General features: G+C 41.4%; 1 protein-coding gene across 1 annotated transcript in view; it reads left to right on the top strand.

Moving 5' to 3' along the window:
• Positions 1–1,144: 1,144 nt before the first annotated feature.
• The window catches only part of ELOVL2 (ELOVL fatty acid elongase 2), a 90,666-nt gene continuing 70,040 nt past the window's right edge, over positions 1,145–21,770 (top strand). The window contains exon 1 of the mRNA XM_049883604.1: positions 1,145–1,226. Within this exon, the coding sequence (XP_049739561.1) occupies positions 1,224–1,226 (3 nt within the window). The 5' untranslated portion in view covers positions 1,145–1,223. The remainder of the gene's footprint in view (positions 1,227–21,770) is intronic.

The following is a 21,770-nucleotide window of genomic DNA, read 5'->3' as shown; positions in this document are numbered from 1 at the left end:
TAACCCAGAATCACACAGCTAGTATGTGTCAGAGCTGACTCCGGAGCCTATTAGTAATGAGATTTTATGAGACTTGGTTAATACCTTCCTGTTAATGGCAATGGCCATAAGGTTATCCACCCTTTATAAACAAATACATAGCTGACGTTTAGCATTCCAACTATAGGAAACTCAAAATATTGGGTGATTATATTACAAGAGATTTCGTCCTGGCATCTACGGTTACTCACTCTGTTTGGTTCCACAACCCTGCAAATCCGTCTGCATTACTCCAAGGTGTATAGTGCAGGACCCTCCATGCAGATGCAGACGTGGAGTTCTCACTCAAAGAAGCATATTTGTTTGCATTTCAGTTTACCACATCGGCCACGTAGAAAGCCAGAATTCTCAGTGCTAAAAAGGAGGAAAAGCCGTTTAACACACACAAGTCTGCCTTTCCTGACAACCTTCACTTGGGCCACAAAGACACACAAATTTAAAAAGCCCAGGATCTAAAATCCTGTTCTTTCTTTTCCAATTAAGAATTTAATAAACTAACCACTGGTGGCATTAATTTAGAAGCACCATAACATCCTCTGGAGATAAGATTGTAGGAAACAAAGCGTCTCCGGCTCAGGGTGTTACTGTCACACCACAAAAGGACCCTCCACCCATATCTAAAAGAGACACACACCTTGCATACCTGCACAAGGAAGAACCATTCCCCCTCGAAAGTGTGTTTGAAAACCACCAAGACCAACTAAAAGCAGAACCGACTCCCTCACACCCCTTCCACCGCTCCTGCCCACCACAGCCCCCGGGACAGCGCCGACCGAGTCCGCGCCGGGTGGCCCCTCGCAGCGCCCGGTGAACGTTGGAGGGCCGCGCGCGGCGGGCACGAGCTGTGCCTGCAAATCGTCGCGGGCCCGCAAGGGGGCGCCGCGCCCGCCCCGGCGCCCCTCCCCCGCGGCCCTGCTGGCCAAACGCCGGCGAGCGCCCTCGGGGCAGCGGCAGGGGGCTGAAACGGCCCTGAGGACTTCGCGCGCCGCGCAGGGGGCTGTGCGTCAGCGGCGGGGGGAGCTCAAGCGAGGGGCAGAGAGGCGGGGTGCGGGCGTGCGCGCGCGTGGGGGCGGGGAGCGTGTAATTAGAGCGGGCGCCGCGGAGCGCGGGCAGAGGGCCGCCGGCTACCCTGGACAGCGCACCGCCGCCGCCGCCCGGCTCGCCGCGCCGAGACGCCGCGCACCATGGTGAGTGGGCGCCGCGCGCGCCGCCGCTCCTTTCTTTCCCGGCCCAACGCTCTCGGCGGGAAAGGGCCGGCGGGCGGCAGCACGGGCGCCGCAGGTTCGACCGCTGGAACCCGCCCTCCGGCGTGAGGCCGTCGCCCGGCCCGCGCGGCTTGGGGAGGGGTGGTGGTCGTTTGGGCGGGCGCCGCCGAGAGCGCGCGTCCGGCCCGGGGCGCCGGGTCTCGGGAACTTTGTCCGGTCCTGGGTCCCGCCCCGGCAGCCCGGGGCCGACAGGCGCGGTGGTCGCCCGCGTCCACCTCCTGTGGCAAGCAGGCGGGGCGCGGGGCGCTGGCGAAATCGCCCCTCCTGGCCCGGCCGCCATTCACGCCCCAGGCCCAGAGCCTAGTCTTCCCGCCGCACACTCCCGCCTGTCTCGTAGGGGCTCCTGCGACCAAGGAACGGCGTTTCCCTCGCGCGGCAGTGACTCCGCCTCGGGAAATTCAGTTTTTTGGTCCTAACGGTTGAATTGATGCCTTCTTCCTTCCCCTCGGCGGTGCCTACCCCCTCGGGGGGCGTGTCTGCGCGTTTCCCTGTGTCTACCTGGGTTTGCACGGTGGCTGTAGGGGCCTTTGGTGTGTTCTTTCCCACAACTGTTCCCAGGCCAGCCCTCGACTGCGAATTCGTAATGCTTTCTACTCGGCTTTAAGAGCTGTGTTCCTGGAGAGGGGTGTGTGTGTGTGTCCTTCGGTCCTGTGTGACTTACCTGAGAGTTTTAGCAGCAGAAGCTGGTTCTGTGGCTACAAAAAGAGAAAGTGTATTGAGCCATGCGAAGGACCAGTCCTTTGTAAAATGTGAAGTCTGCTTTTGTCTTCAGTGATCCGTATTCTGTCTTTTCTTCCAACTACCCCCCCCCACCCCCGTGGTTTTCTCTCCACCTCGTGGTTTGTTAAAATATGCTAATCTCCTTTGTTTTCCCCACTCCGTATAACAGTAACCAGTCCCAGTTTTTGCCCCGTCTCCGGCACCTAACAACGACAACCCTTTAGGCGCACACTTGTTAGCTGCCGTAAATTGATTCCTGATTCAGAGCGACTCCATGTGTGCAGATTAGAATTGCACTCTAGCGTTTTCAAGGCTCAGACTTTTCTGAAGCAGATCACCAGGCCTTACTTCCAAGGCTCTTGTGGGTAGGTTTGAACCATCAGCCTTTTAGTAGTCCATGGTGAATCCATTTGTGCCTCCCAGGGGCTGTTACCTACCCGATTATATGTGAAGCCTTTTTTTTTTTTAAGCTACTTTATCTACAATTTCAGTATTCCCCACCTCACCACTACGGGTCATATTTCTCTTGTTGGCGTCGTTTTTTTCCTTGTCTTTCACACTTATTACTCAACATATTTCGTTTTATTTATCTTTATTGAATGTCTTTCCCTACCAGAATGTAAGTTACAATAAGGCAGAGATTTTCGTCGTTTTGTTCACTGTTGTGTTTCCAGTACTGACAACAGTTCCTGGCATACCAAACCAAAGAGTGGATTCTGACTCATAACGACCCTATAGGACAGAATAGAACTGCCTTATAGCGTTTCCAAGTAGCAGAAGGTAGATTTGAACTGCCAACCTTTTTGGTTAGCAGCTGAGCTCTTAACCACTGCACCACCAGGGCCCCTGGCATACCTATACCCATTGCTGTCAAGTCGATTCAGACTTACAGCGGCTCTATAGGTCTGAGTAAAACTGCCCCAGAGGGTACCAGGGAGCAGCTGGTGGATTGGACTGCCAACCTTGTGGTTAACATTTGAACGCTTAAACACTGTACAACCAGGGCTCCCTTGTATAGATAAGTAGTAGAAATTAAAGGTAAAAAGCGAAGAAAGAGAAGTTTGCCTTTGAAATTAAACCAACAAGCGAAACATTATAAATGAAAGACACCTTTATTCTTTTGATTCCAATTTATATTTGTAGGAGATTTTGCTCTGTTGATTTCTGTCAAAATACCAAACTCTTTTTTCTTTCTGTTCTGCAAAGTGTAGCATTTTCAAGGACTATAAAATTCATTTTTCAAGTTTGCAGTTGGATAAGCTTCACTTTTGGTTCTCAGGCAATGGGCGTTCAAGACATTTGTAGGCAAAGTGTTCTTCATGTTAGTCACAGTTGGGTACTTCCATGATCTGGAAGGTATTGTGTAAATTTAAATGAAGTCTACATCATTTATCTAGTTATATCCAGAAAAGGGGGCCCAGCTATCCAGGGTTGTGTCCACAACCATCTCCACTGACAATTAGGTATGTACCATCTGACTTGAGGGGTTTTGACCTTGAGGAGTAGACATTGATAAAAGAGAAAGAAGTTGTCCAACATGGTGAAAATATGTCAGTATCGCTGTTGTTGTTGATAGGTAGTGTTGATAGGTGGGTTTGAACTCCCAGCTTTTTGGTTAGCAGCCAAGTGCTTACCCATTGCATCATCAGTGTTGATAGGTGGGTTTGAACTCCCAGCTTTTTGGTTAGCAGCCAAGTGCTTACCCATTGCATCATCAGGGCTAGCTCATCATAATTCTAAAGTTACAAATTTATACATTTGTGTTTGTTCTTTGTTTACTTAGAACATCACTGGTATATCGCTGACTCTGACAATGGAGCATCCTAATAAATTGTTAGTTTTAATCTACCCATTTAAAATCCAACAGTTTTAAAATTGCAGAGTGTAAATTGTTCTGGAATTGATGGTGTGACCGTTTAGAGCTTTAGATTTGGAGTCGGTCTTGGGTTTGAATCCCAACATTTAACCATATGGTGTTGGGCAGATAAACTTTTATAGGCCATTCATTTATGTTTTGTAAATGAAGATGATATTACCTCATGAGGTTGTTGGTTAAAATAAATACGATGCACTTGACGTGTCTGGTGTGGTGATTAGAGTGCTTGGTAAATAGTTACTATTATAACAAGGGTTCTCCTTCCGTATCTGACGATCTTTGGTTGAGACACCTCAGAATTTTGTCTTTGATTCACCTCATTTGCTCATCCCTCTTAATGCATATTTAGTATTTTTTTAGATCAGCAGTGTCCAATAGAAATATAATACGAGCCACATATATAATTAAAAATTTTCTAGTTGTCACATTAAAAAAAAGAGATGGGTTAAATCAATTTTAATACTGTATTTTTTTAACCAAATCCATCCAAATAATTTACCATGTAATCAAGAAGATATTTTACAATATTTTTGGTATGAAATCTTTATACTTGTAGCACATGTCAACAAAGCCTACCCACATTTCAGGAGCCCGATAACCACGTGTGGCTAGAGGCTGCTGTATTGGACAGGACAGCTCTAGACGATACACATCTTCCAAATGTCCCTTTTATCTACTAGACCCTTTCCATTCTTGAGGACCTCACTGCCACCTTAAACCTCGCATTACAAAAAGGAAGCTACTCATCTTTCAGACCCTCCTTTGTGTTCCCTATCACTGTTAGTAGTAATTCCACCAGCTCTTCAGTCTCCTGTGGCTGAAATCTGATTCTTACTGTTTTATATTTATTGTCTAATATTCACATATTTTTACTTGAAAATATCTTTAGGTCTCGTCTCTCTTTCTCTCCACCCCTCTTCCTCCCATCTTGCCTTTTCCACAAGGTTCCCTCTTTTGTAGTCTCTTAGTTTTTAACTTTTTTGCTTGAGGTTCTTTTTTTCTTCAAAGCTAGAATCATGACTTTCATTTAGTAGCTTAGCTCCCCATCCCTCCCATCGCCCCTTCTTTCCTGCGCCTCTTGAAAAATGTAGTTCTCCACTGGAGAATCACCAGACTCTACATTCTCTCCGTTCTTTCACCGGCGATTTTTTATGTTAAGTCATAAATGGTTCCTATTTTATGGCATATTCCTAAGATTAACACCTTTCCTTTATCAAACATGCAAAGAAATGTATTTTAACTGATAATCTGATATTAAAATTATCAACCCATGAAGAAAGCACAGGTGACGAAAGGAGAGAGGGAAAAATGAAATTATTATTCTGAGCTTTATCCGTCTTTCAAGAAATATCAGTGGACCTGGTTAATAGCAACACAAGCCACAGCAACAATGATACCTTACGTTTACATAGTATTTTATAGGATGCGGAGCACTTTTCTCTGTGACTAGTGAGCATATACATATATATATATCAACACTGAAGAAAGACCAAGAGTGAAAAAACCTGGGTTCTAGTCCTGGCTGTGTTATTCACCAGCTCTATCCCTTTGATCAAGTCTATCTGAGATTCTGTTTATTCAGTGTAAAATGGAGTCTTATTTTGTCTGTTGTTTTTTCAGAATCAAATGAAATGAACATTGTGTTTGCAAAACTGTTCACAATACAGTTTTCTCAAATAGAAATCTCCCTTGGTGTGTTTAAGATTATCTAATTCATCACTTCAGTATAGGCGTGTTTCAGTAACATAGCTGTTTTGTCAATGCACATGTGACTGTAACCTTTTAGTAAAGCATAATGTGTATGTATTTTTACAACTATATTTACATTTCACAACCATTATATTTGTGGAAGGGGCCAGGTTATGTCATTATTTTTATTGAACATTTTATTTAGCTTTAGGTGAAAGTTTACACAACAAATTAGTTTTCCATTTAGTAATTCATACACAAATGGTTGCAAGCCCCATAGTGTGTCAGCACTCTCCTCATTTTCACCCTGGGTTCCCCATTTCCATTTGCTTGGTTTCCTTTTGGGCAAATGTTGCCCTTTTGGTCTTATGTAGACGATTGTTCTAAGGAGCACATGCCTCATCGGTGTTCTTGTTTATTTTATAGGCCAGTCTATTATTTGGCTGAAAGGTGGCTTCCAGGAGTGGCTTCAGTTCCAAGTTAGAAGGGTGTCTTAGGGCAGTAGTCTTAGGGGTTCCTCCAGTCTCTATCAGACCAGTAAGTCTGCTCTTTTCAAGGAATTTGAATTTTGTTCTGCATTTTTCACTCATTCTAGCCAGAACCTTCTATTAATTGGTAGTGGTAGCAGGGCACCATTTAGTTCTTCCAGTCTCAGACTAAAGGCTGTGGATCATGTGGACCAGTAGTCCTTTGGACGAATTGCTTCCTTGAGTCTTTGGTTTTCTTCACTCTTTTTTGCCACAGATGGGAAGAGACCAATAATTGTATCTTAGATGGCCACTCACAAGCTTTTAAAACCCCAGATGCTACTCACCAAACCAGGATGTAGAACATTATCTTTACGAACTATGTTATGCTAGTTGACATAGATGTCCCTTGAGAACTATGGTCCTTAGCCTTCAAGCCCTATAGCTCAGTCCCTCAAGGTATTTAGTTATGTCTTAAGTTTCCGTAACTTGGCCCCCAATATATTTTAAATTTTGTATATAAATATACATGCAACGCATACAAATGTGTATGTAGAAATGTCTACAACCATACCTATATGGGTGGATATACTCCCATGCAACCTCCCACATTTATTTAGCATATGTGTCTACATTTGTATCCACTCACAAATTGTTTCTTATTACTGTTGTTACAGGGTTGTATACGTTATAGTATTTACCATAATTGCCCTTTGTTTTTGTGTACCTCTCAGTGTCTCCCTTTGCCTTGGTCATGTTGTGCTGACTTTTCCCCCATATTGAGAATTGTCTTTCCCTTCACCAGAATTAACATGTGTCTACTATCTATTTAGTGATTTTCCTTCCCTCCTCGTTGCACCCCTAGTAACCATCAAAGAATGTTTCTTTCTGTGTTTAATCCTATTCTTGCTTTTTTATAATAGTGGCCTCATTCAATATTTGTCCTTTTGTGATTGACATATTTCACTCAGCATAATGTCCTCCAGATTCATCCGTATTGTGAGATTTTTCGGGGATTTGTCGTTATCAGTGCATCGTGTTCCATTGTATGTATGTACCGCAATTTGTTACTCCATTCATCCATTCATGGACACTTGGGTTGTTTCCTTCTTTTTGCTGTTGTGAGTAATGCTGCAGTGAACATTGGTGTGACATCATTATTTTTAAACAATGAAATCCATAACTTTACCATAAATTCTTACTGAAATTAAAATGTGTATGCATTTCTCTATATTTGTATATCATAATGTAATTTGTAGAAAGGGCCAGGTTATGTTGTTATTTCTATATAATAAAAGCTTTAATTAGAGCATTAAATTCTTAGCAAAATTAAAAATGAATATTTTTTTGTAATAGTAATATAAACAAAGTTATGGTTCATGAATTTGCTGAGTATTTTTGCTTTATGTATAATTTTTTTTTGGCTTTTAGCTGTTGCTTAAGCACACTACATACATAGTAATAACATTTTTATGTTTATTAATAAGTTAAACGTTTTTCAGTATTTGTAGCATATTGTCTCTTTGGAAGCCTCATGAAAAACTTTTGAGAGAGGCAAAGCCTGTACCAATATACCTACTTTACAGGTGAAAAAATTGACTTTCCAAGAAAAAAAACAGAAGTGATTTTCCCAAGATCACATACTCGAGGTGGCAAAACCAGGCCTAAACCTTCTGTTTCCAAAGACACCACCTCTTCCACTATTCCATATAGTCCTATCCCTGAGACAGTTAACAACATACTGTTGTTAGGTGCCATCAAGTTGATTTTGACCCACAGCGACACCATGTGACAGAGTAGAACTGCCTCATATGTGGAAAATGAACATGCAAGGTAAAGTGTTATTTTAAATGGAGGTGATCGTCAAAGGCATACGTCTATATTAAACTTAATCCCCTTATTAGTGCAATAAATAGGGGACTGCTCATACAGTAGACAGTTGATTAATTTACAAGGTTATTGAGTAGAATGATTACAGTATTAAGACATTGATCAGACTGACCAATAGTAGCTTTACATATAAATTTGTACTTCATAATGAGAGCTCATCATTTGGGTGTATTGCTAATACTTTAAAATTTTTAATGTACTGATTTTTGTGTGTGACCAAGCAGAATGTAGTCAATGGGGTTTTGAATTTAACAGATATTATGGCTACTTGGGGGTACTCTTCTTTTTTTGGTGGCATCAAAAATTTATTGACCATTAACTCGTTAAACACTTGAGCTATTAACTAGCTCAAGCCTTAAAGAACACAGAATGTGTCCATAATGCAAAAATAAAATCAAGCCATTTTCACTTTTTCTGAAAAAAATCAGATTCTGATCAACTTACTTTCTTCCTGGCTGTTTTAGACTGGGTTCTCTAGAGAAGCAAAACCAGGGAAGCATCTGTCTCATGGTGTATGTTTCAGAGCTATGGCTGCTAACCAAAATGTTGGCAGATCGAATCCACCAGGCACTCCTTGGAAATCCTACGGAGCAGGTCTGCTCTGTCCTGTAGGGTCGCTATGAGTTGGTATTGACTCGATGGCAGCAAGTTTTTTTTTTTTAATTTTTATTGTGCTTTAAGTGAACATTTACAAATCAAGTCCGTCTATCACAAAAAAACTTATATACACCTTGCTACATACTCCGAATTGCTCTGCCCCTAATGAGACAGCCCACTCCCTCCCTCCACTCTCTCTTTTCATGTCTATTTCACCAGCTTCTAACCCCCTGTATCCTCTCATCTCCCCTCCAGGCAGGAGATGCCAACATAGTCTCAAGTGTCACCTGATCCAAGAAGCTCACTCTGCACCAATATCCCTCTCCAACCCATTGTCCAGTCCAATCACTGTCTGAAGAGTTGGCTTTGGGAATGGTTCCAGTCCTGGGCCAACATAAGGTCTGGGGGCCATGACCACTGGGGTCCTCCCAGTCTCAGATCATTAAGTCTGATCTTTTCATGAGAATTTGGTGTCTGCATCTTACCGCTCTCCTCCTCCCTCAGGGGTTCTCTGTTGTGTTCCCTGTCAGGGCAGTCATCGGTTGTAGCTGGGCACCATCTACTTCTTCTGGTCTCAGGCTGATGTAGTCTCTGGTTTATGTGGCCCTTTCTGTCTCTTGGACTCGTAATTACCTTGTGTCCTTGGTGTTCTTCATTCTCCTTTTCCCTGGGTGGTTTGAAAACAATTAATGCATTTTATGGCCACTTGCGTTTAAGACCCCAGACGCCACTCTCCCAAATGGGATGCAGAATGTTTTCTTAATAGATTTTATTATCCTGGTTAACTTAGATATCCCCTGAAACCATGGTCCCCAAACCCCTACCTCTACTATGCTGGCCTTCAGTATATCCAGGAAACTTCTTTGCTTTTGGTTTAGTCTAGTTGTGTTGACCTTGCCTGTATTGTGTGCTGTCTTTCCCGTCACCTAAAGTAGTTCTTGTCTACTATCTAATTAGTGAATATCACTCTTCTCCCTCTCATAACCATCAAAGAATATTTTCTTTTCTGTTTAAACTGTTTCTCGAGTTCTTGTAATGGTGGTATTATGCAATATTTGTCCTTTTGCAACTGACTAATTTCATTCAGCATAATGCCTTCCATATTCCTCCATGTTATGAAATCTTTTACAGATTCATCACTGTAGTATTCCATTGTGTGAATATATCATAATTTATTTATCCATTCATCCGTTGATGGGCACCTTGGTTGCTTCCATCTTTTTGCTATTGTAAACAGTGCTGCAGTGAATATGGGTGTGCATATATCTGTTCGTGTAAAGGCTCTTATATCTCTAGGATATGTTCCAAGGAATGAGATTGCTGGATTGTATGGTAGTTCTTTTTCCAGCTTTTTAAGGAAGTGCCAAATCGATTTCCAAAGTGGTTGTACCATTTTACATTCCCACCAGCAGTGTATAAGTTCCAGTCTCTCCACAGCCTCTCCAACATTTATTATTTTCTGTTTTTTGGATTAATGCCAGCCTTATTGGAGTGAGATGAAACCTCATCATAGTTTAGATTTGTATTGCTCTAATGGTTAATGATGGTGAGCATTTCCTCATGTATCTCTTAGCTACCTGAATGTCTTCTTCAGTGAAGTGTGTGTTCATATCTTTTGCCCATTTTTTAATTGGGTTATTTGTATTTTTGTAGTTGATTTTTTGCAATATCATGTAGATTTTAGAGATCAGGCGCCAAACAAATGTCACAGCTAAAAACTTTTTCCCAGTCTGTAGGTAGTCTTTTTACTCTTTTGGTGAAGTCTTTGGATGAGCATAGGTGTTTGATTTTTAGGCGCTCCCAGTTATCTAGTTTTTCTTCTGCATTATTAATAATGTTTTGTATACTGTTTATGCCATGTATTAGGGCTCCTAGAATTGTCCCTATTTTTTCTTCCATGATCGTTATCATTTTAGGTTTTATATTTAGGTCTTTGATCCATTTTGAGCTCGTTTTTGTGCATGGAGTGAGGTATGGGTCTTGTTTCATTTTTTTGCAGATGGATATCCAGTTATGCGAGCACCATTTGTTAAAAAGACTGTCTTTTCCCCCATTTAACTGACTTTGGGTCTTTGTCAAATGCCAGCTGATCCTATGTGGATGGATTTATGTCTGGATTCTCAATTATGTTCCATTGGTCTATGTATCTGTTGTTGCACCAATACCAGGCTGTTTTGACTACTGTGGCAGTATAATAGGTTCTAAAATCAGGTGGAGTGAGGCCTCCCACTTTGTTCTTCTTTTTCAGTAATGCTTTACTTATCTGGAGCCTCTTTCCCTTCCATATGAAGTTGGTGATTTTATTTTCCATCTCATTAAAAATGTCGTTGGAATTTGGATCAGAATTGCATTAAATGTATAGATCGCTTTTGGTAGAATAGACATTTTTATAATGTTAAGTCTTCCTATCCACGAGCAAGGTATGTTTTTCTGCTTACGTAGGTCTCTTTTGGTTTCTTGCTGAAGTGTATTGTAGTTTTCTTTGCCTAAGTCTTTTACATCTCTGGTAAGATTTATTCCTAAGTATCTTATCTTCTTGGGGGCTACTGTAAATGGTGTTTATTTGCTAGTTTCCTCTTTGATGTTCTTTTTTATTGGTGTAGAGGAATCCAACTGATTTTTGTATGTTTATCTTATATCCCGATACTCTGCTGAACTCTTCTATTAGTTTCACTAGTTTTCTTGAGGATTCCTTAGGGTGTTCTGTGTATAACATCATGTCATCTGCAAATAGAGATACTTTTACTTGTTCCTTACCAATCTGGATGCCCTTTATTTCTTTATCTAGCCTAATTGCCCTGGCTAGGACCTCCAGCACAATGTTGAATAAGAGCGGTGATAAAGGGCATCCTTGTCTGGTTTCCTTTCTCAAGGGGAATGCTTTCAGACTCTCTCCATTTAGGATGGTGTTGGCTATTGGCTTTGTATAAATGCCCTTTATTATGTTGAGGAATTTTCCTTCTATTCCTATTTTGCTGAGAGTTTTTATCATGAATGGGTGTTGAACTTTGTCAAATGCCTTTTTTGCATCAATTGATAAAATCATGTGATCCTTGTCTTTTGTTTTATTTATATAATGGATTACATTAATTGTTTTTCTAATGTTGAACCATCCCTGGATCCAACCAAAACCAAACCCAGTGCCGTCAAGTCGATTCCAACTCATAGTGACCCCATAGGACAGAGTAGAACTCATCAAGGAGCGCCTGGCGGATTTGAGCTGCCAACCCTTTAGTTAGCAGTCGTAGCACTTAACCACTGCGCCACCAGGGTTTACCATCCGTGCATACCTGGTATGAATCCCACTTGGTCATGGTGAATTTTTTTTTTGATATGTTGTTGAATTCTATTGCCTAGAATTTTGTTGAGGATTTTTGCATCTAAGTTCATGAGGGATATAGGTCTGTAATTTTCCTTTTTTGTGGTGTCTTTACCTCGCTTTGGTATCAGGGATATGGTGGCTTCATAGAATGAGTTTGAGAGTATTCCGTCCTTTTCTATGCTCTGAAATACCTTTAGTAGTAGTGGTGTTAACTCTTCTCTGAAAGTTTGGTAGAACTCTGCAGTGAAGCTTCCCGGGCCAGGGCTTTTTTTCCTGGGAGTTTTCTGATTACCTTTTCAATCTCTTCTTCTGTTATGGGTCTATTTAGTTGTTGTGTAGGGTCACTGTGAGTCGGAAGCGACTCAACAGCCGTGGGTTTTTTGGGTTTTACCTCTCTGTTAGCTTAGGTAGGTAGTGTGTTTCTAGAAATTCATCCATTTCTTCCAGATTTTCAAATTTGTTAGAGTACAGTTTTTCATAGTAATCTGATATGATTCTTTTAATTTCAGTTGGGTCTGTTGTAATATCGTCCCTCTCATTTCTTATTCGGGTTATTTGCTCCTGCTCCTGTTTTTCTTTGTCATTTTGGCCAGCGGTTTATCAATTTTCTTGATTTTTTTTCAAAAAACCAGCTTTTAGTTTTGTTAATTCTTTCAATCGTTATTCTGTTTTCTATTAAGTTCTGCTCTAATTTTTATTGTTTTCTTCTGGTGCCTGTGGGTTTCTTTTGTTGCTCTCTATCTACTTGTTCAAGTTATAAGGATAATTCTTTGATTTTGGCCCTTTGTTCTTTTTGTATGTGTGCATTTATTGATATAAATTGACCTCTGAGTACTGCTTTTGCTGTGTTCCAAAGTTTCTGATAGGACGTGTTTTCATTCTCATTGGATTCTCTGAATTTCTTTATTCCATCCTTGATGTCTTCTATAATCCAGTCGTTTTTGAGCAGGGTATTGTTCAGTTTCCAAGTGTTTGATTTCTTTTCCCTGCTTTTTCTGTTACTGATTTCCACTTTTATGGCCTCATGCTTTGTAATATTTCAATGTTTTGGATTCTGCTAAGGCTTGTTTTATGACCTAATATGTGGTCTATTCTAGAGAGTGTTCCATGTGCAGTAGAAAAGAAAGTATACTTGGTTGCTGTTGGGTGGAGTGTTCTGTATATGTCTGTGAGGTCAGGTTGGTTTACTGTGGCATTTAGATCTTCCGTGTCTTTTGAGCTTCTTCCTGGATATCCTGTCCTTTACGGAAAGTGGTGTGTTGAATTCGCCTACTATTATTGTGGAGCTGTCTGTCTCTCCTTTCAATGCTGACAGAGTTTGTTTTCTGTATCTTGTAGCCCTGTCATTGGGTGCATAAATATTTAATATGGTTATATCTTCTGGGTATATTGTCCCTTTAATCATTATATAGTGTCCTTCCTTATCCTTTATGATGGATTTAACTTTAAAGTCTGTTTTGTCAGAAATTAATATTGCCACTCCTGCTCTTTTTTGATTGTTTGCTTGATATATTTTTTTCCATCCTTTGAGTTTTAGTTTGTTTGTATCTCTAAGCCTAAGGTGTGTCTCTTATAGGCAGCATATAGATGGATCGTGTTTTTTGATCCGTTCTGCCACTCTCTGTCTCTTTATTGGTGCATTTAGTCCATTTACATTCAGGGTAATTATGCATAGGTATAAATTTAGTGCTATCATTTGATGCCTTTTTGTGTGTGTTTTTGAGAGTTTCTATTTCCCACTTAATTGTATGTGCTGAGTAGATTGTCTTTATATATTGTCCTTTCCTCATACTCGTTGTTGTTAATTTTGTTTCTGCAGATTCTCTATTTTTTTTTTTCTTGTATTTTATTTTGATGTGTAGGGTAGTTTTTCTCCTTTGTAGTTACCTTATTATTTACCCCTATTTTTCTAAATTTAAACCTAACTTTTATTTCTTTGTATCTCGTTTGTCTTCCTGTCCATATGCAAGATCTATGACCACATTTCTTAGTCCTCTTTATTGTTTTAATGTTATCTTCTTTTACATAATAACATTGCTGTTGCCCTGTTTTGAGGGTTTTTTTTTTTTTTAATTTTGATTTATTGTTTTGGTTTCTCTGTCTGGGTTGACTGCTGATGGCTCTGCCCAGTGTTCTAGTCTTGGGTTGATACCTGATATTATTGATTTTCTAACCAAAGAACTGCCTTTAGTATTTCTTGTAGTTTTGGTTTGGTTTTTAAAAATTTCCTACATTTCTGTTTTTCTGGAAATGTCCTAATTTCACCTTCATATTTGAGAGACAGTTTTGCTGGATATATGATTCTTGGATGGCAATTTTTTTCCTTCAATTTTTTGTATAAGTCATCCCATTGCCTTTTTGCCTGCATTGTTTCTACCAAGTAGTCTGAACTTATTCTTATTGGCTCTCCTTTGTAGGTGACTTTTTGTTTATCCCTAGCTGCTCTTAAAATTCTGTATCTTTGGTTTTTGGCAAGTTTGATTATACTATGTCTTGGTGACTTTCTTTTAACATCTACCTTATGTGGAGTTCAATGAGCATCTTGGATAGACATCTTCTCATCTTTAACGATATCAGGAAAGTTTTCTGCCAACAAATCTTCAACAGTTCTCTCTGTATTTTCTGTTATGCCTCCCTCTTCTGGTACTCCAATCACTTGTAGGTTATTTCTCTTGATAGAGTCCCACGTGATTCTCAAGGTTTCTTCATTTTTTTTAATTCTTTTATCTGATTTTTCTTCAAATATATTAGTGCCAAGTGCTTTACCTTCAAGTTCAGAAATCCTGCCTTCCACTTGCTCAAATCTGCTGCTCTGACTTTCTATTGAGTTGTCTGCTTCTGTAATTTTATTGTTAATCTCTGAATTTCTGATCACTGTCTGTCTATGGATTTTTCCAGCTTATTAAATTTTTCATTATGTTCCTGAATAAACTTTTTTAAATTCTTCAATTGCTTTGTCTGTGTATTCCTTAGCTCATTCTGCGTATTGCCTCATTTCCTTCCTGATGTCTTGAAGGGTTCTGTATATTAATCTTTTGTATTCTGCCTCGGTAATTCCAGGAAGGCACTTTCATCTAGAAGATCCCTTGATCCTTTGTTTTAAGAGCTTGTTGAGGCGATCATGGTCTGTTTCTTAATGTGACTTGATATTGACTGTTGTCTCCAAGCCATCTGTAAGTTATTGTATTAGTTTATTTTATGTTTGCTTACTGTGTCGTAGCTTCTTGCTTTGTTTTGATATGCCCAGGTGGATTGCTTGAGTGAGCTAGCTTGATTATTTTCACCTTTGGAGCTCTGACGTCTTGTCCCCAGCTGACTAGAGCTGTTATTAGGTGTATCAGCCTAGGAGTCCATTCACCTTTCTTGTATGAATTCAGCTCAGGTGTCCAGGTAGCTGATCATCAAGTATGTGGTACAGGCTCTGTCCTACAGTCTTAGAGGGGCAGGGGTGAATGGTGTAGGTATCGGTATCTGGTCGCAGTAGAGGGTCACGCTCTAAACAAGGCAGGGGGCTGAGAATCATCCCCCATGTGTCTCTGAGGAAAGTGTGTCCCTGTTCCCTAGAGCGTACAGGTGGGTGGGTTCTGCAGATGGACTGTGGGCACGCAGTGTTTTTGGTTGTAAGGACTGGGAGGTACCAGTTATCCTCGGACCCCTGTCACCGGTGGCTGGGTGACTTGAGTGGAGCTAGCAGTCCTTAGGACCCTGATGTGGGTAGGTTAGGACCCTGTTTAATAAAAAAAAAAAAAAAAAAAAGTTTAATAGGGAAAGCAATTTCAAACATCAAACGGCCACCTCTCTGCCACACAGCTGAAACAGTTGGAGTCTACCAAGAAGGGTCTGTTCTCCTGAAATAGGCCCACGCAGGTCCATGCAGAGGGAAAAGGTACTCAAAGTCCACGGACCATTTATGCCTGGATAGGAGCCGCTTCTGTCCTGAGCTCCCCCAGTTAGTGGAGCTGGCAAATTATCTTTTCCCCCAGTTGCAAATTTCTTCCTTCTCCAAGGCTGGGAGGATGGCTCTAGGCGCTCAACAGGGCCTATCTCAGGCCCAGGGAAGTCAGCCGCTGAATCCGGCTTGGGAGCAGGGGGTGGTGGGTGTGGTAAAATATATGCAAGTACTTAGCTTTTGCCAAGAGCGCCGTTCTTCTCTGGTTCCGGAGGTGTAAGTAGGCTTTGTGGCTGGCTGCTTCCCCCTGAGGAAACTGCATCCGAACGCTAGTACCAGCTTGCTGCCGCCGCTCCCACAAATATTGCCTGAGGGCTCCCCGTGATTCGGGTCCGTTAACTCCTCTCTGCTTCTGAACCGTCTCTTCTTCCGCCTGCCCCTCAGTTTGTTTTCTAAGCTTGCCTTTGAAGTTCAGGACTCCTAGCTTGTCATAAATACACTCATTTCACTTGTTTTTTCGGGTCTTGTTGTAAAGAGGGCTCGCTGGAAGCATCTGTCTCTTCCGCCATCTTGGCTCCGCCAACAGGTTTTTATAGAGAGAGAGAGAGAAAGATATGTATGAAGGAAATGGCTCACATGGTTGTAGAGGCTGGAAAGTTCCAAATCTGTGGATAAAGCTGGAGGCTTCCCCTGACTCACGTAGCTGTAGGGGCTGGTGACCCCAAGATCCAGACCATGGAGGCTGACGTATCCCAAGATAGGCAGGTAAGCTGCTAGCTCAAGTCCCAAGAACTAGAGGTTAGATGAACAGGAGTCAGCTGTAGGATCCAGAGAGAGCAAAAGCCAGCAAGCCTTGACAGAAAGTCCACCTATTTTGGATGCAGGCCACACCCTCAAGGAAACTCCCTTTCAACTGATTGGCTACTCACAGCATATCCCTTCATGGAGGTGATCACATTATATCTGATCTCATCATGGAGGTGATTACATCATTATGTAACTGCCGAACTACATCATAACAGCCAAACCACTGAGACTCATGGCCCAGCCAAGTTAACACACAGCCTTAACCATTACACTTGCATACAGGAGACCTGTATGAAGTGTTTTCCAAGGCCTGGTAGGAAGACAGGAGAAGCCTGTGATTTGACCCTGTTTGTTCTCATTTTAGAGGCTTTCCTTAAATTGATAAAGAAGGCTCCATCTCTTGGACTGACAGCTTTTTTGAGTATCAGAAATGCAGATTTCATGAGTGTTTTAATGTCAGTGGTGAAGTTATACTAAAGCAAAAGGATGACTTGAGCTGTCTGAAAAATACTCAGCTGGTGGTTATAGTTTCCTCTAGGGCAGTGCAGTCAAAATTGCACTTGGGGGCTATTTCACATCTCACTGTCCATACCTGTTGCCATACAGTTGATTCTGACTCATAGTCATCCTATAGGACAGAGTAGAACTGCCCCATAGAGTTTCCAAGGCTATAATCTTTACAGAAGCACACTGCCACATCTTTCTCCCATGGAGTGGCAAGTGAGTTCGAACCACCGACCTTTCAGTTAGTAGCTGAGCGCTTAACTACCACACCACCAGAGCTCCCTCTCACTCTCCATAGGCTGGGGAAATTGTTTTTCCTTTGTATTTTCAAGGAAGGTGTAACCCCTTTCCTTTGGTCTTTTCTTCATTCCATCTCTTAACAAGATAAGCATGTATCACAAGTCATCTGGAGATTTACTGCTTGAAGTCTGTTTCAAACTCAAGTGCAAAGCAACAACAGTAGTTTCACTTTGTTTTTTAAGCCATGTTTCTGGTTAACCCCTTAGAGGTCTTGCCACTGCCACTAAAATACTGCCACGTTCCTTTTTTAAACTAGATTTACTCTCATATGTCTTTCCCTTTTTACAATTTAAAAAGTAAGTAGGAATATCCGTGTAGTAATATATTTCTGAAAAGAGCACCAGTTTTCTCAGCACTTGCTTTGTATAAGATAGAACAAGTATCTGCAATAGCACTGAATCCTAATACAAACTTTGGGCTTAATATTTTGCATTAGTTCTTTTAAGGAAAGCTATAACACTCTCCACATTAAATAACATATTCCCTAAAATTGCTACCATATTCTTGTCTCATGTCTGAGAAGACATACAATATATTACCTCAGTAAACTTTTCGTTAGATATACTCGTTGAGTCATGATTCAGCAAAAATGTATAGAGCATGGACTGCTCAATGCTGCCCAGTAACAGGGAGTGTGCTGTTGCTGAAGGAGCCCTGGTGGCACAGTGGTTAAGTGCTCACAACTGAAAGGTCATCAGTTTGAATTCACCAGTGACTCTAAGGGAGAATGATGTGGCAGTCTGTTCCTGTAAAGATTACAGCCTTACAAACCCTATGAGACAGTTCTACTCTGTCCTGTAGGGTTGCTGTCATGGATTGAATTGTGTCCCCCAAAAATATGTGTCAACTTGGTTAGGCCATGATTCTCAGTATTGTGTGGTTGTCCTCCATTTTGTGATGTTAAAGAGGATTAGGGTGGGATTGTAACCTTACTAAGGTCGTATCCCTGATCCAACTTAAAGGGAGTTTCCCTGGGGTGTGGCCTGCACCACGTTTTATCTTAAAAAAAGATGAAAGGGAATTGAGCAGAGAGGAGGGACCCCATACCACCAAGAAAGCAGCACCAGGAGCAGGGTGCGTCCTTTGGACCCGGGGTTCCCGTGCAGAGAAGCTCCTAGGCCGGGGGAAGATTGATTACAAGGACCTTTCTCCAGAGCTGACAGAGAAGAGAAAGCCTTCCTTTGGAGTTGACTCCCTGAATTTGGACTTGTAGCCTACTAAACTGTGAGAGAATGAATTTCTCTTTGTTAAAGGCATCCACTTGTGGTATTTCTGTTATAGCAGCACGAGATGACTAAGACAGTCGCTCTGAGTTGGAATCGACAGCAATGGGTGCTGTTTTTAGCTGCTGTCAGTTTGGCCCTGGACTCATGATGACCCCATGTGTTACAGAGTAGAACTACTCCATAGTGCTTTCTTGGCTATAATCTTTACGGAAGCAGATCACCAGGCCTTCCTTCCACGGAGCCACTGGGTGGGTTCCAACTGCCAACCTTTAGGTTAGCAGCCAATTGTAAATCCTTTGGGCTACCCAAGCTCCTTGGTAGGCACTATAAAAGACAGTTCCTGCCTCAAGAAATCCGTAGTACAATGGGAAAGAGATGAAAGTAAACAGATACTTAAAAAATTTTTGTCTCCCCCAGTATAAGGCGTACATACAAGTCAGTGGCTGAGCCTCCAGGTCACTCAGGCTAGTAAACCTGCTTCCGCGTCTATGTAACATTTTACTGAATAGAAAGATTTTGTCTAATAAGGTCACTAGCCATATTATTACAAAAATAAAGTAATTACTTAAATAGAGCTAAACATTGCAGCACAGGTAACTTTTACCTCTTTATCTTGCCAGAATGTAGTCAGGGCCAGGAGGCAGCTGGTAACTGAAGAGCCAAAATCATCAGGATTGATAAAGCTGAGATCAAGACTGTCTTTGACACCAAAGCACTCAGCAGACTAATCAATTCAGTGAGAGCAGGAGAAAAATCAGGCCAGCTGTCTGAGAAGTAGATATAGTAGAAGGAGCATAGATTTAGGAATCTGACAGACATACTTAAATTTCCCAGGCTGGGTGAAGTCAGATTGTAGACTCAGAACCTCTGACTGAGGGGCCTAGGATATGCATGCCAGGAATCAAGTACCCTCCAGTTTAAAATCTAGTGCTTTAGGGGCTTGAAGGAATGAGGGACCACTTTCTGGCAAAAATGTTTACCGTATGCTTTATGAAAGGGTTGGCATCAATGTTGGATCTTGAAAAATGGGTTGGATTTTGATATATGGGAAAAAGGAGGTGTTTAGGATCAGGGAGAGCATTCCATTTAAGGGAAATAACTGGGTATGGCCCCAAAAGGCAGTAATAGATATGTTTGAGAAACACTATACTACCAGCAAGCTATGGACAAGGCCTGTGTCTTTTTCGCAGGCTCTGCAGAGACTGGGCACTCTGCAAACTTTCGTTACAGTGTGTCAAGGCTGTGGAACAGCAAGATTAAGGCATTCATTCCGGGGAGAGTACAGCCAATTAGGTTTTGAAGGGCCTTGGATTTGAAGCTAAGAAGTTTCTACTAGCTTCTGTAGATAGAGAACAATTCTGTTTTTGTTCACATGATAAAATTATCACTTAGATTAGTCTGGTGCCTGTGATCTGGGGTTGGGAGAACCTGGATAAGGAGGTTGTGGAGGGACTGATCCACTGTGTCAGCTCTTCTCATTTATTTTCGTATTGTCAGCTTTTAAGAAACCGTCTTGTCAATTGCATATCCTTTGGTTCAGTTCCTTACTCTGTTTCTTACTGGTTGTTAGTCATTTGAGCATCAGTATTCTCATCTGTAAAATAGGTATAATAACACGTAGTGAGGATTGGGTCAATGAGGTGATGTGTATAAACCCCTTTCTAATACAGAAACTAACTGATAGTAAAAAAAAAAAAAACTGATAGTAGATACCCAAAACTGGTAGCTATTACCCATAGAAACTTAGTCATACTCATCTTTACACTTAACTGTTTTCTCTATGCCTGGCAAGAGACTAGGTGCTTAATAGATATTTTTGTAACTAACTGGAACATCTGCATGTCCTTACACTTTTTAAAAATCATATTCCAGTGATAATGAGTTGTAGCTTAACATTCAAGGTTTTTTCTAGGGAGAATGAAAAAATGATAAACATTTCATTCTCTGACTTATATTTCTTTAGACCGAATGAGTTCTGTTAAGAATAATGAGTGAAAAATGGAAAACTAAAATATGTGCTTATTTCCAATTTTTTTGATTGAATAGTTCTCACCTGTAGATATACTCATATTAGAAAACTAAATGTATTTTGAAAATCATTTCATTGATTTGAATCTCAACTTTAAAATCCCAAGAGCTCCACAGAATCAGATTAAAGTTCAGCAGTTTTCCAACCATCTAAATCCCATTGCCTAGGTTTTCGGTTTCTTAATAGCTTTTAACCTAATACTTTAGGCCCTAAAAATTTACCCTACAAGAAAATATATCTTCCACTCTCTGTCTCTCCCACTGGGTCCTCATTATTTCAGTCACAAACACACATGCACACACGCACATGTGCACATCCATACATAGCTTCTTTTCCTACTTTGCCTCCCTCAGTTTGAAAGTAGTGGAATTTAATAGACGTTGATGTGTATGGGTAAAACCAGAGTTAGTAGAGAATAGAGGACTCACTTTGAGTGATCTATCTATGACAAAGGGGCAGTGTTTGTAGAGGCTATGATTAGATGGGAAAGACGAAGACATATTGGACATGTCAGGGCAGTGAATACAACAGCTTGGCTGGAGTGAAGTTGCAGAATAGGGGACTAATTGAAAGCAAGGCTGGAGAAGTGCTTTGAGCCAAACTGAACAAAATTTCCAGGTCTCCACATGTCTTAGTCATGTAATGCTGCTATAACAGAAATACCACTAGTAGATTGCTTTAACAACAAAAAAAAACAAACCCACTGCCGTGGAGTAGAACTGCCCCATAGAGTTTCCAAGGAGCGCCTGGCGGATTCAAACTGCCGACCTCTTGGTTAGCAGCCATACCTAACAAAGAGAAATTTATTTCTTCGCAGTAAAGTAGACTGAAAGTCCAAATTCTGGGCATCAGCTCCAGGGGAAGGCTTTCTCTCTCTGTCAGCCTTCTCATCAGTCTTTTCCCGGACCAGGAGCTTCTCTGCACAGGTACCCCGGGTCCAAAGGACGTGCTCTGCTCCTGGCACTGCTTTCTTGGTGGTATGAGTCCCCCTACTCTCTACTTGCTTCCCTTTCTTTTTATTGCTTGTAAGATAAAAGGTGGTACAGGCCACACCCCAGGGAAACTCCCTGTACTTTGGATTAGAGCTGTGACCTGAGCAAGGGTGTTATATCCCACCCTAATCCTCTTTAACCACAAGCAGAGATTATGA

The sequence above is a fragment of the Elephas maximus genome, chromosome 1 (assembly GCF_024166365.1).
Source record: "Elephas maximus indicus isolate mEleMax1 chromosome 1, mEleMax1 primary haplotype, whole genome shotgun sequence".
In the NCBI taxonomy this organism is placed as follows: domain Eukaryota; kingdom Metazoa; phylum Chordata; class Mammalia; order Proboscidea; family Elephantidae; genus Elephas; species Elephas maximus.
This window is presented reverse-complemented; position numbering and strand designations above follow the sequence as displayed.